This window comes from Oncorhynchus mykiss, chromosome 2, assembly GCF_013265735.2.
Source record: "Oncorhynchus mykiss isolate Arlee chromosome 2, USDA_OmykA_1.1, whole genome shotgun sequence".
Taxonomy (NCBI): domain Eukaryota; kingdom Metazoa; phylum Chordata; class Actinopteri; order Salmoniformes; family Salmonidae; genus Oncorhynchus; species Oncorhynchus mykiss.
In genome coordinates, this window is record NC_048566.1 from 7,046,728 (window position 1) to 7,060,349 (window position 13,622).

Consider the following 13,622-nt stretch of genomic DNA (forward strand, 5'->3'; position numbering starts at 1 on the left):
TAGTCTACTGAATGGAATGTCTGGTCAACATGTAATGTAGTCTACTGAATGGAACGTCTGGTCAACATGTAATGTAGTCTACTGAATGGAACATCTGGTCAACATGTAATGTAGTCTACTGAATGGAACGTCTGGTCAACATGTAGTCTACTGAATGGAACGTCTGGTCAACATGTAGTCTACTGAATGGAACGTCTGGTCAACATGTAATGTAGTCTACTGAATGGAACGTCTGGTCAACATGTAATGTAGTCTACTGAATGGAATGTCTGGTCAGCATGTAATGTAGTCTACTGAATGGAATGTCTGGTCAACATGTAATGTAGTCTACTGAATGGAACGTCTGTCCAACATGTAATGTAGCCTACTGAATGGAACATCTGGTCAACATGTAATGTAGTCTACTGAATGGAACGTCTGGTCAACATGTAGTCTACTGAATAGAACGTCTGGTCAACATGTAATGTAGTCTACTGAATGGAACGTCTGGTCAACATGTACTGTAGTCTACTGAATGGAACGTCCGGTCAACATGTAATGTAGTCTACTGAATGGAATGTCTGGTCAACATGTAATGTAGTCTACTGAATGGAACGTCTGGTCAACATGTAGTCTACTGAATGGAACATCTGGTCAACATGTAATGTAGTCTACTGAATGGAACGTCCGGTCAACATGTAATGTAGTCTACTGAATGGAACGTCTGGTCAACATGTAATGTAGTCTACTGAATGGAACGTCTGGTCAACATGTAGTCTACTGAATGGAATGTCTGGTCAACATGTAATGTAGTCTACTGAATAGAACATCTGGTCAACATGTAATGTAGTCTACTGAATGGAACGTCTGGTCAACATGTAGTCTACTGAATAGAACATCTGGTCAACATGTAATGTAGTCTACTGAATGGAACGTCCGGCCAACATGTAATGAAGTCTACTGAATGGAACATCTGGTCAACATGTAATGTAGTCTACTGAATGGAACGTCTGGTCAACATGTAGTCTACTGAATGGAATGTCTGGTCAACATGTAATGTAGTCTACTGAATTGAACATCTGGTCAACATGTAATGTAGTCTACTGAATGGAATGTCTGGTCAACATGTAATGTAGTCTACTGAATGGAACGTCTGGTCAACATGTAGTCTACTGAATGGAACATCTGGTCAACATGTAATGTAGTCTACTGAATGGAATGTCTGGTCAACATGTAATGTAGTCTACTGAATGGAACGTCTGGTCAACATGTAGTCTACTGAATGTAATGTAGTCTACTGAATGGAATGTAGTCTACTGAATGGAATGCAGAATGTCTGGTCAACATGTAATGTAGTCTACTGAATGGAATGTTCCATATTTAAATTGTTCTCTTTGATTAGTAATTACAATGTTTCCACACTTTTGGAATATAAAAATAAATGATTTGCTACATAAAAATATGACACTTTGACAAAATGGTCTCTGTGTTGTTTGTGTGTTGATAGAACTGGACAAACTGAGTGGTCATTTCCAGCTGCTTTCAGTCCTGCCGGTGGCCAAACGCTCCTCTCTGCTCCAGCTCCTCAAGACAACCATGGAGGACAGAGAGACAGTCAGTGTGCTGGAGAGTGTGGTGAGTGGTAGAGGTCTTCACGGGTCCAACAGATCCGAAATCCGATCCGAAATCCGACCCGGGACCTGAGTGGGTTCGGGTCCTAAATTCTGACTTTTGTCTCGGCTCTGGGTCGGGTCTGATCTAATTGCCACAGGTTTCTGGGTATGTGTAATTACAACTGATTTACCAAATGGACCTGATTGGACCCGTCCTCTTGTTGTCTGTTTCAGCCAATTGCAACTCAATAAAATGTATAGCTTATGTCCAACTGAAACTGATTCTGGCCGCTCACCTGACGCGCCCCTGCTGCTGAGGAGAGGGAGAGAGAGAGCGAGTGAGTAAAAGGAGACATTGTCTAGGCTACTGTTATTCCTGAAGATTGAGGCCTTTTTCAATGAAGTAAAGCAAAAGTTAGAGGAAAAAGGTAAGACCCAGATGCAGACCGAGTCGAAGTAACAATGTTTATTTCAGCAACAGAGGCAAAGGTACAGGACGGCAGGCAGGCTCAGGGTCAGGTCAGGCAGAGGTCGGAAATCCAGATAGGGGCAAAGGTACAGGACGGCAGGCAGGCTCAGGGTCAGGACAAGCAAGGGTCAAAAACCAGGAGGGCAAGAAAAATAGAGGCTGAGAAAAGACAGGATCTGACAGGACAAACGCTGGTAAGCTTGACAAACAAGATGAACTGGCAACAGACAAACAGGTATAAGTACACAGGGGATAATGGGGAAGATGGGCGACACCTGGAGGGGGTTGGAGACGAGCACAAAGACAGGTGAAACAAATCAGGGCATGACAGTACCCCGCCCTCTAGGAGCGACACCTGGCGCCCTACATGGGCGCATTCCTGGTTGACCGGGGTGCCAGCGGTGGAGGTCTGCGATGAAGGCTGGGTCCAGAATGTCTCCAACAGGGACCCAGCACCTCTCCTCCAGGCAATAACCCTCCCAGGCGTATAGTAGTAGTCCTATAGTAGTAGTCCTATAGTAGTAGTCCTATAGTAGTAGTCCTATAGTAGTAGTCCTATAGTAGTAGTCCTATAGTAGTTGTCCTATAGTAGTAGTCCTATAGTAGTAGTCCTATAGTAGCCCTAGAGTAGTAGTCCTATAGTAGTTGTCCTATAGTAGTTGTCCTATAGTAGTTGTCCTATAGTAGTAGCCCTATAGTAGTAGCCCTATAGTAGTAGCCCTATATAATAGTAGTCCTATAGTAGTAACCCTATAGTAGTCCTATAGTAGCCCTATAGTAGTATCCCTATAGTAGCCCTATAGTAACCCTATAGTAGTTGTCCTATAGTAGTAGTACTATAGTAGTAGCCCTATAGTAACCCTATAGTAGGCCTATAGTAGTCATCCTATAGTAGTAGTCCTATAGTAGTAACCTTATAGTAGTAACCCTATAGTAGTAGTCCTATAGTAGTCCTATAGTAGTAGTCCTATAATAGTAGCCCTATAGTAGTAGTCCTATAGTAGTAGTCCTATAGTAGTAGCCCTATAGTAGTAACCCTATAGTAGTAGTCATATAGTAACCCTATAGTAGTAGTCCTATAGTAGTAGCCCTATAGTAGTAGCTCTATTGTAGTCCTATAGTAACCCTATAGTAGTAGCACTATAGTCGTAGTATTCCTATAGTAGTATCCCTATAGTAGTAACCCTATAGTAGTAGCCCTATAGCAGTAGTCCTATAGTAGTAGCCTTATAGTAGTAGTCCTATAGTAGTAGCCCTATAGTAGTAACCCTATAGTAGTAACCCTACTATAGCAGTAGCCCTATAGTAGTAGCGCTATATGAGTAGTCCTATAGTAGCCCTATAGTAGTAGTCCTATAGTAGTAGTCCTATAGTAGTATGCCTATAGTAGTATCCCTATAGTAGTAACCTTATAGTAGTAGCCCTATAGTAGTAGCCCTATAGTAGTAGCCCTATAGTAGTAACCCTATAGTAGTAGTCCTATAGTAGTAACCCTATAGTAGTAGTCCTATAGTAGTAGTCCTATAGTAGTAGCCCTATAGTAGTAACCCTATAGTAGTAGCCCTATAGTAGTAACCCTATAGTAGTAGTCCTATAGTAGTAACCCTATAGTAGTAGTCCTATAGTAGTAGCCCTATAGTAGTAACCCTATAGTAGTAGCCCTATTGTAGTCCTATAGTAACCCTATAGTAGTAGCACTATAGTAGTAGTCATATAGTAGTAGCCACACACACACACACACACACCCCTACCTAACTACCTACCCACCTACCTACTTACCTACCTACCTAATGGCAGGAATGAATATATTTCTCTCTCTCTCTCTCTCTCGTCACAGCTGGATCAGATGTGTGAAGGCGAGACTCCTGACCTGGGTGATCTGGAAGAGTCTGAGAGGGAAACAGTCCAGGCCATACTGGATCTTGTAGACCAATGTGTTGGGAAGGATGAGGACGAGATCAGATCCTCACTTCTCAGTGCCTTCCACCTCATTGTCAGTGCCATGGACGGTGAGATAGAGAGCAGTTTTCACAGGATTCTCCAGTTATTATTTGATTAGTTCCTGGGAAACTAGGTTCACTACTGTGGTTTTATGTGTGTATATTTATTTATTCAGGAATGACAGATGAAGGTCTCTCTGTGTTGGGATCCTGCTGCAGTCCTCCAGTCTTACAGGCCCTGCAGATCCTGGTGAGTTCACACCTGCTTGATTGAGCCTCCAGTCCTGTATGACCTGGAGTTCATTTTTCTAGGTTTTTGTTTATGTAAATGTGTTTGGGTTTATGTAAATGTATTTGGGTTTATGTAAATGTGTTTGGGTTTATGTAAATGTATTTGGGTTTATGTAAATGTGTTTGGGTTTATGTAAATGTCTTTGGGTTTATGTAAATGTATTTGGGTTTATGTAAATGTATTTGGGTTTATGTAAATGTATTTGGGTTTATGTAAATGTATTTGGGTTTATGTAAATGTATCTTCCCATGTTAAATAAACTAATATTTCTACCATTATGATAACATTGTACCACCAGTAGCAGTACTGACACCAATGACGGTAACCAGTGGCGATTTCTAACAAAAATATTGGTGGGGCAAACTCAATGAAAAAAGTTAATATGCATTGATACATTACTACACTAAACATTGAATGCACCATCATAAATAATTACCAATCCCAGAAATTAGTTTTGAGCCACACACAAAAAACGTTATAGCATAGCATGGAACCCAAACCGGCTGCATGCACCATCGTGCATAACTGTATTTTGTCTCTCCACACCAAACGAGATTATGACACGCAGGTTAAGATATCAAAACAAACTCTGAACCAATTACATTAATTTGGGGACAGGTCGAAAAGCATTAAACATTTATGACAATTTAGCTAGCTAGCTTGCACGTGCTAGCTAATTTGTCCTATTTTGCTAGCTTGCTGTTGCTAGCTAATTTGTACTGGGATATAAACATTGAGTTGTTATTTCACCTGAAATGCACAAGGTCCTTTATTCCGACAATTAATCCTCAATAAAATGGTCAACCGAATCGTTTCTAGTCATCTCTCCTCCTTCTAGGCCTTTTCTTCTCTTGACTTTATATTGCGATTGGCAACTTTCATAAATTAGGTCCATTACCGCCACTGACCTCGTTCGTGTTTCAGTCACCCACGTGGGTATAACCAATGAGGAGATGGCACGTGGGTACCTGCTTCTATAAACCAATGAGGAGAAGAGAGAGGCAGGACTTGCAGCGCGATCTGCATGAGAAATAGAACCGACTTCTGTTTTAACCTTTGGCAACGCAGACGCTCGTTGGCGTGAGCGAGCAGTGTGGTTACAATAATTTAATAATATAGATTTCTAAATGTATTTTGCAACGCTCGCGCACGCGACGTGAGCAGTGTAGTCAGCTGATTACAGGCTAACTACACCGCTTGCGTCACGTGCGCGAGCGTTGCAAATTAAATTGGGTTCCGTGGGTTATGACCAGTGTATATGCTACTGCCCATATCTTTGGCTCCTATTGCAAGGAAGACCACGGTAGTCCGGCATACTTTATAGAGTAAAGTCTATTTTACTTCAGAATCAATATCAGCATCGGTCTGCAATATTGCTAATCACTGTTAGAGTGATGGGACGCAGCAGAACACCATTCTGAGTGCAGTTGCCTCTGCCTGTCTGTTAACAAGATGTTCAGGTTATGAATTTAGCAACAATGTTTATAAAGCTACTCTCTGCCTCGCTTCAACCATTGCATAGATACTCTTCCATGGATTTTTACATTCTGACATCAATCATTAACGACAACACGTAGTAGCTAGCTAGCTACCTCAAACAGCAGCTGTTAGCCACCGCAAGTTCCATCCAAACCACTCAGGTTGAATTATTTTCTAACTTGCTCTATTTTAACTGAGGCCTGTTCAGTGGTTGATGAGCACCAAGATGTTTTATCTCTACAAGTTTTAAAATAATTTGCTAGGAGATTGTTGACATGATTCATGATGACTTTTCAGCTAGCTAACTAGAAGACGATAAACAACTATGAAATTTCTACCAGAGATAAGATGTCTATTTATCTTTGGCAAATGACATCAATCCTTCTTGGGCGGACACTACTAATGAATCTCTATGGCAGCACCCAAGTGGGCTACAGCTGACTGAGTCCCCAGGCTAGCCTCTCCATAACAGATCACCGAGGGAGGCTGAAACAGCTGCATTAGGGAGCTGCCTTTCCTCAAATCAAATTGACCAAAATAACAATACAACAGGGAACGAGCATGTACTGTGTGCTTTATTAGCTCAAGCAATTACAAATCAAATGTGTTTGAATGAAATCCAGAATGACATGCAGAACAGCGCCATCTCCCGGATAGTGGTGGGGCTGCCCTGAATGATGTATTGCATCAAAGTATAGGTCACATCAATTACACGTTTATAAGTCATTTAGGAGTTTCTTAAATGGAGCCCACCGATCTCAAATCTGAAGTAATTTAACCTTTAAAAGTAATTTACTTAATCATTTACTAAAGAGATTTGATGAATCATTTTGCTCAGTGTAATTTCCCTTAATTTAAATTGAGTTACACCAATTACACGTTTTATTTAAACACACCAAATGATCACTGGAATCATAACATGTATGACATACTAAAAGGGTCTGATTAGCCAATCATTTTATTTAATATAGACCCCTCTCCTGATAACAGTTTGCCACTGGAAAGAATGCTTAAGGTCCTTGTATATCTTTGTAATGAGTGATCTACAAGGCTGTAACACTAATGCTATTAAATACATTTGTTTATTTTATAGCATTCAAAATAATATATCTCTAACTCTCCAAAATAACTCTACTCATCAATACTGGGACAAGCCTATTTGCTTCTAAGTATTTTAAACAATGCATACAAATCAAGTTTTGCAGTATAAAGGACTTTCATTATGTTTTCACATTGATAAACAGTTCAATATCAATTAAAACATGTATAATGTCTAACTATTTGTCATTTTAAAGTGTTTTTCATTGTTGCAAATTCTAGGGATGCAGATGCCACCTTAATTCCTGTGCTGCTTGTCCTCCAGGTGCAGCATGTGGCAGCAGGGAGTGGGGAGACCCTCTCTCTGAGAGATGCAGGTCTGGCTGTTCTGACTGAGGAGGAGCTGTATCAGAGGACAGAGAGTCTCTTTGGTCACTCTAAAGTTACACTGAAGAGAGAGGAGGACACACTGAGGACAGAGATGAAGGACCAGCCTGGATACCTTCCTCTAGTCATGAGTATCACTGTGAAAGGCCTGGCCTCTTTAGTGTAAGGAGGGAGAAAGAGGGAGAGAGAGAGAGAGAGACCATGCAACTTGTAAATCCTGTTTGAACTGATACACTCAGTATTCCATTCCATGTCTTACTCTTGCACTAGTTGAGCTACAGAACTAGTGAACAACAGTGAATGTATCCTTGTAATGTTTTCAGTAAAGTTCAACAAACGATATCAGACGTCCCGACCTCCATTCTTCTAGTCATTAGATAATACAACATAAAGTGGGACATTACAGAGGGAGGGGGGAGGGGGGGTTAGTTTATTAGGATCCCCATTACATAATACAACATAAAGTGGGACATTACAGGGAGGGAGGGAGGGAGGGAGGGAGGGAGGGAGGGAGGAGGGTGGGGATCCTACACATTGTCAAGTGACCCGTATGACAACAGAAACAGAATCCTGTTCAAAATACTGTTCACCAGAATCATGTCCCAAAAACAAGTCTGTTATTGTTGTAGACTCATTTGAAAATGTCAACGTTCTCACATTACTGTGCTACCAGGTTCAAAAAGTATAAGAGGAAGTCCAGCACCCTGGTAATCTTGATGTCTAGAAAACCAGGGTGATGAAGTTGTTCTTATTTTTAATAATAATTGCATACTCAAAGATAGATAAAGATGCTGAATATGTGGAGTCAGTATGATGGTCCATTCCTGTGATGTCTGATTCACAGTGTTTGAACAACATAGACATTTTGTCATCACCTATGCGATGTGTGTGTGTGTGTGTGTGTGTGTGTGTGTGTGTGTGTGTGTGTGTGTGTGAGAGAGAGAGAGGGGGTATGAGTGGGTGTATGTGTGGGTATGTGTCTGTGCATATGAATGGGAGAGTGAAGGAGGGTGAATATGAATATGTGTAGGAGGGTGGGAGAGAATGGATATGTGGAGGACTACGCTATATGTTGTGTGTGAATGAAGGAGAATGGATGAGGAAGTAGGTGTATAGAGGGGTGTACAATAGATGTGTTTGAGAAGAAGGGATGGGGGAAAGACGGAGGTGCTGATAAACTGGGTCTGGTGGGTAAGAGAGGACAAGGAGGGGAGGTGCTGATAAACTGGGTCTGGTGGATAAGAGAGGACAAGGAGGGGAGGTGCTGATAAACTGGGTCTGGTGGGTAAGAGAGGACAAGGAGGGGAGGTGCTGATAAACTGGGTCTGGTGGGTAAGAGAGGACAAGGAGGGGAGGTGCTGATAAACTGGGTCTGGTGGATAAGAGAGGACAAGGAGGGGAGGTGCTGATAAACTGGGTCTGGTGGATAAGAGAGGACAAGGAGGGGAGGTGCTGATAAACTGGGTCTGGTGGGTAAGAGAGGACAAGGAGGGGAGGTGCTGATAAACTGGGTCTGGTGGGTAAGAGAGGACAAGGAGGGGAGGTGCTGATAAACTGGGTCTGCTGGGTAAGAGAGGACAAGGAGGGGAGGTGCTGATATATATATATATATGGACTTGGTCGTTTACCAAATAGGGCTATCTTCTGTATACCCCCCACCTTGTCACAACACAACTGATTGGCTCAAACGCATTAAGAAGGAAGGAAATTCCACAAATTAACTTTTAAGGCACACCTGTTAATTGAAATGCATTCCAGGTGATTACCTCATGGCACTGGTTGAGAGAATGCCAAGAGTGTGCAAAGCTGTCATCAAGGCAAAGGGTGGCTATTTGAAGAATCTCAAATATACAATACATTTTGATTTGTTTAACACTTTTTTGGTTACTACATAATTCCATATGTGTTATTTCATAGTTTTGATGGCTTCACTATTATTCTACAATGTAGAAAATAGTACAACTTATTAAAACCCTTTAATGAGTAGGTGTGTCCAAACTTTTGACTGGTACTGTATATTTATTTGTTTTCATATTATATGTATTTTTTATTGCACTCAAGATAGAAAATGTATACGAACAACTACTAACAGGCGCACACAGATAATGACTACATCTCATCTGCCCAGACCTGCATGCTCACACCACCATCCCTAGTGCGTGCATGATTGTTTGCCACTTGGCCCTTAACGTGCTTTTCTCGTATGCCAAAGATGATTCAAATATATTATTTTTCTTGGCTGATAATAATGTATTCTGGAGAAATCCAGTCTGTTTGTGCCAACATTCCACTCCTTGCCACTCCTCATTGTGCTAGACATGACGAACAGTGGCAAGGAGTGTAATGTTAGCACAGACAGACTGGATTTCTCCAGGTTACTTATACAGCTGTATTCAGATGCATTAAGACATTTACTGGTCTTATACCTCTATTTAAAAAAAAACTATAGCACAACCAAGTATTTTGACTAAAGTACATTACACGACTAATCGCTCACGCCTGTTAGGCACTGTTTTTCCTGGTAAAACCTGTTGAGGCTAGGGGGCAGCATTTTCACTTTTGGATGAAAGGTGTGCCCAGAGTAAACCGCCTCCTACTCTTTCCCAGATGGGAATATATGCATATTATTATTACTGGTGGATTTGGATTGAAAACACTCGGAAGTTTCTAAAACTGTTTGAATTATGTCTGTGAGTATAACAGAACTCATATGGCAGACAAAAACCTGAGAAGAAATCCAAACAGGAAGTGAGAACTCAATTTTGAAAACAGTGCCATTTGATGTCCATCTTAGATATGGATGAGCATGCACTTCCTAGGGCTTCCACAAGATGTCACCGTCTTTAGATTCTGGTTGTATGATTCTACTATAAAGGAGGGGCTCATAATAGCTCTTTTACTGAGTGGTCTGGCAGAAAGCCTCGGTCTCATTGCGCTCGGTCACGAGAGAGTGTTCTTGCTTTCCAATGCGTTTCTTCAGATAATGAAATTCTCCGGTTGGAATCTTATTGCTGATTCATGTTTAAAACATCCTAAATATGGATTGCATACATCATTTGACTTGTTTCTACGACCTGTAACGGAACTTTTTGAGTTTGTCTGGAGGAATTGCTTGTGCTTTTTGAGGATTGAATGCTGGGCTGAACAAGCTAACAACAAGTGGATAAATGGTGGGCTTTATGGAACAAATCAGTCATTTATTGTCGAACTGGGATTCCTGGAACTGCCTTCTGATGAAGATATTCAAAGGTAAGTGAATATTTATAGTGTTTTTTGTAGCTTCTGTTGACGGCAAAATGGCGGCTATTTCTTTGGGTTCTGAGCGCTGTTCTCAGATTATTCTTTTTCCGTAAAGTTTTTAAAAAATCTGACACAGCGGTTGCATAGAGGATACGTTTATCTTTAATTCTGTGAATAACACTAGCATCTTTTATCAATGTTTATTGTGAGCATTTCCGCAAAATCACTGGATGTTTTGGAATCAAAACATTACTGCACGTAACGCGCCAATGTAAACTGAGATTTTTTTTTACATATGTACATGTATATATGCAGATTATCGAACAAAACACACAATACATGTATAACATGATGTCCTATGAGTGTCATCTGATGGAGATAATCATAGGTTAGTTATTAATTGTATCTATATTTCTGCTTTTGTGACTGGGAAAAATGGCTGTGTGTGTTTTTGAATTTGGTGGTCATCTAACATAAATATATGTTGTGTTTTCGCTGTAAAATATTTTAAAAATCGGACACGATGGGTAGATTAACAAGATGTTTATCTTTCATTTGCTGTATTGGACTTGTTAATGTGTGAAAGTTAACTATTTTTAAATTTAAAAAAAATCCAACTGAATGGGAGGGGGTGTTCCCTTTAGGGAACTCCTTGCCATAACAAGTTTAATGATGGCGAGGGCAGGTGTTTGGCAGGCATGAGCGAAGGACACTGTGTGCTAACTAGCTAGTCCGTGGAGGACTCCGGTACACAGCAAGCGGAAGGCCTGGGGTGACGGGGTGACACCGTGTGATAGCTAATTAGATAACTAGCAAGCTAACTAGCTCATGGTGTCGCAAGCTAGCTAGAACACAGTGATGCCCCAGCCTCCTGCCCGCTGTGTACTCCGGCACACAGCAGGCAGGGGGACACTGTGTGCTAGCTAGCAGGACTCCGGTACACAGCAGGCAGGGGGACACTGTGTGCTAGCTAGCAGGACTCCTGTCCTGGTCAGTCCCTGGATGGGAGACCAGATAGTGCTGGAAGTGGTGTTGGAGGGCCAGTAGGAGGCACTCTTTCCTAATGGTCTAAAAAAATATCCCAATGCCCCAGGGCAGTGCCCCCAATATAACATATATTTAGATTTCTTGAACACCTTTTTGATTACTACATGATACCAGATGTGTTATTTCATAGTTTTGATGTCTTCACTATTATTCTACAATGTACAAATATAGAAAAAACCTGGAATTAGTAGGTGTGTCCAAACTTTTGACTGGTACTATGTATATATTTATTTGTTTTCATATTATTATAATGTTTTATTCCACTCCAGATAGGAAACATATATATATACGAACAACAAATTACAGATGCCCACAAACAATGACTACATCTCATCTACCCAGACCCGGATGCTCACACATCCCTAGTGTCTGCATTAATGTTTGCCACTTGGCCTGAAATTGTACCAATTAGATTTTCTCGGTTGCCCATGCTAAATCAATGATGGCCCCCTGGTCGGTAATTCAGACCATGATCACTACAAGTTTAGATAGCTGGCTAGACTAATTGACTAATCTAAAACATGTTTGCTGACATGGGTAAGTGACTGTCAGTGACTGAAATAAGAAGAAGACTGCTGATGCAAAACCACATTTCGAAATTGCACCTTGTGTATTCTACTATTCCAAGCCTATTCCCTATATAGTGCACTACTTTTGACAGGTCCATAGGGCTCCATTGAAGGGAAAAAGCCAAAGGAAACACTGCCTTCTTTCATTGGTCTTGTTACCTCTCTGAAAGCAGCTCTTCTTTGGGGTGTCGTCGCGGGTGCCAGACACCCCCACTAAGCTCTTCTTAACAGGCCCATCCACCTCGAACCCCCCAAGAGTGTCGGACATTAGGCACAGCTCTGAGGAACAAGAGTGTGGGACATTAGGCACAGCTCTGAGGAACAAGAGTGTGGGACATTAGGCACAGCTCTGAGGACAAGAGTGTGGGACATTTGGCACAGCTCTGAGGAACAAGAGTGTGGGACATTAGGCACAGCTCTGAGGAACAAGAGTGTGGGACATTAGGCACAGCTCTGAGGAACAAGAGTGTGGGACATTTGGCACAGCTCTGAGGAACAAGAGTGTGGGACATTAGGCACAGCTCTGAGGAACAAGAGTGTGGGACATTAGGCACAGCTCTGAGGAACAAGAGTGTGGGACATTAGGCACAGCTCTGAGGAACAAGAGTGTGGGACATTTGGCACAGCTCTGAGGAACAAGAGTGTGGGACATTAGGCACAGCTCTGAGGAACAAGAGTGTGGGACATTAGGCACAGCTCTGAGGAACAAGAGTGTGGGACATTAGGCACAGCTCTGAGGAACAAGAGTGTGGGACATTAGGCACAGCTCTGAGGAACAAGAGTGTGGGACATTTGGCACAGCTCTGAGGAACAAGAGTGTGGGACATTAGGCACAGCTCTGAGGAACAAGAGTGTGGGACATTAGGCACAGCTCTGAGGAACAAGAGTGTGGGACATTAGGCACAGCTCTGAGGACAAGAGTGTGGGACATTAGGCACAGCTCTGAGGACAAGACAAGGAGACAGTAGTATGAACCTATTAATACAGACACGCATTCAAATACATTGGACATACTGAACATTAACAGAGACCATGCACTTGATAAGGCTTTGTAATATACAACCTACATGGTCTGATGATGGGTCCAGGTGAGGGTTGACAGTTTAAAACGTGTGTTGTTGCCTGAGAAACTGGAAAATAAAGGCATATGCTCCTTCACCATAGTGTCCATTGAGTTTGATCTCTTTCTCAATAACGCAGTAAGTGATGACAGTACGGGCAGGAATCTCCAGAGACAGACTGCTGTCATTGAGCAGACAGCTGTTCTCCTTCACAGACACCTGTGGGTTGACAAGACAGAAACCTCACATCTGGGGTGTATTAACTACGAACCAAACGGGACAAAACAAGGAGGGACCTACCTGAATTGGTCCAGTAAGAAACTCAGCTTTTGTTGCAAAACTCTTTCTATAGTAAGGGAACACCCCCCTGAAATGGAAAAAAAATGAATGGGAAGTCATTGGCACTGGACAAACCATATACACGGTGTCCAATACCACTCAATTCGGCGTCGTTTCGTTCAAAGTTGATTGCAAATGCCATATGGCAAATGCCAGGTGTAATACTTTA

The 13,622-nt window shown here is 41.9% G+C and overlaps 1 protein-coding gene across 6 annotated transcripts in view; it reads left to right on the forward strand.

The window, feature by feature from the left end:
• LOC110535127 (gasdermin-E-like) overlaps positions 1–13,622 on the forward strand; it is a 48,351-nt gene that overhangs the window by 16,103 nt on the left and 18,626 nt on the right. For 5 of the 6 annotated variants that reach the window (XM_036936661.1, XM_036936663.1, XM_036936658.1 and 2 more), the window contains exons 7-10: positions 1,487–1,614; positions 3,899–4,070; positions 4,178–4,251; positions 7,136–7,539. In XM_036936661.1, the coding sequence (XP_036792556.1) occupies positions 1,487–1,614; positions 3,899–4,070; positions 4,178–4,251; positions 7,136–7,363 (602 nt within the window). In that variant the 3' untranslated portion in view covers positions 7,364–7,539. Of the gene's footprint in view, positions 1–1,486; positions 1,615–3,898; positions 4,071–4,177; positions 4,252–7,135; positions 7,540–13,622 lie in introns of those variants that run through there. The other variant, XM_036936659.1, reaches the window with a different exon arrangement.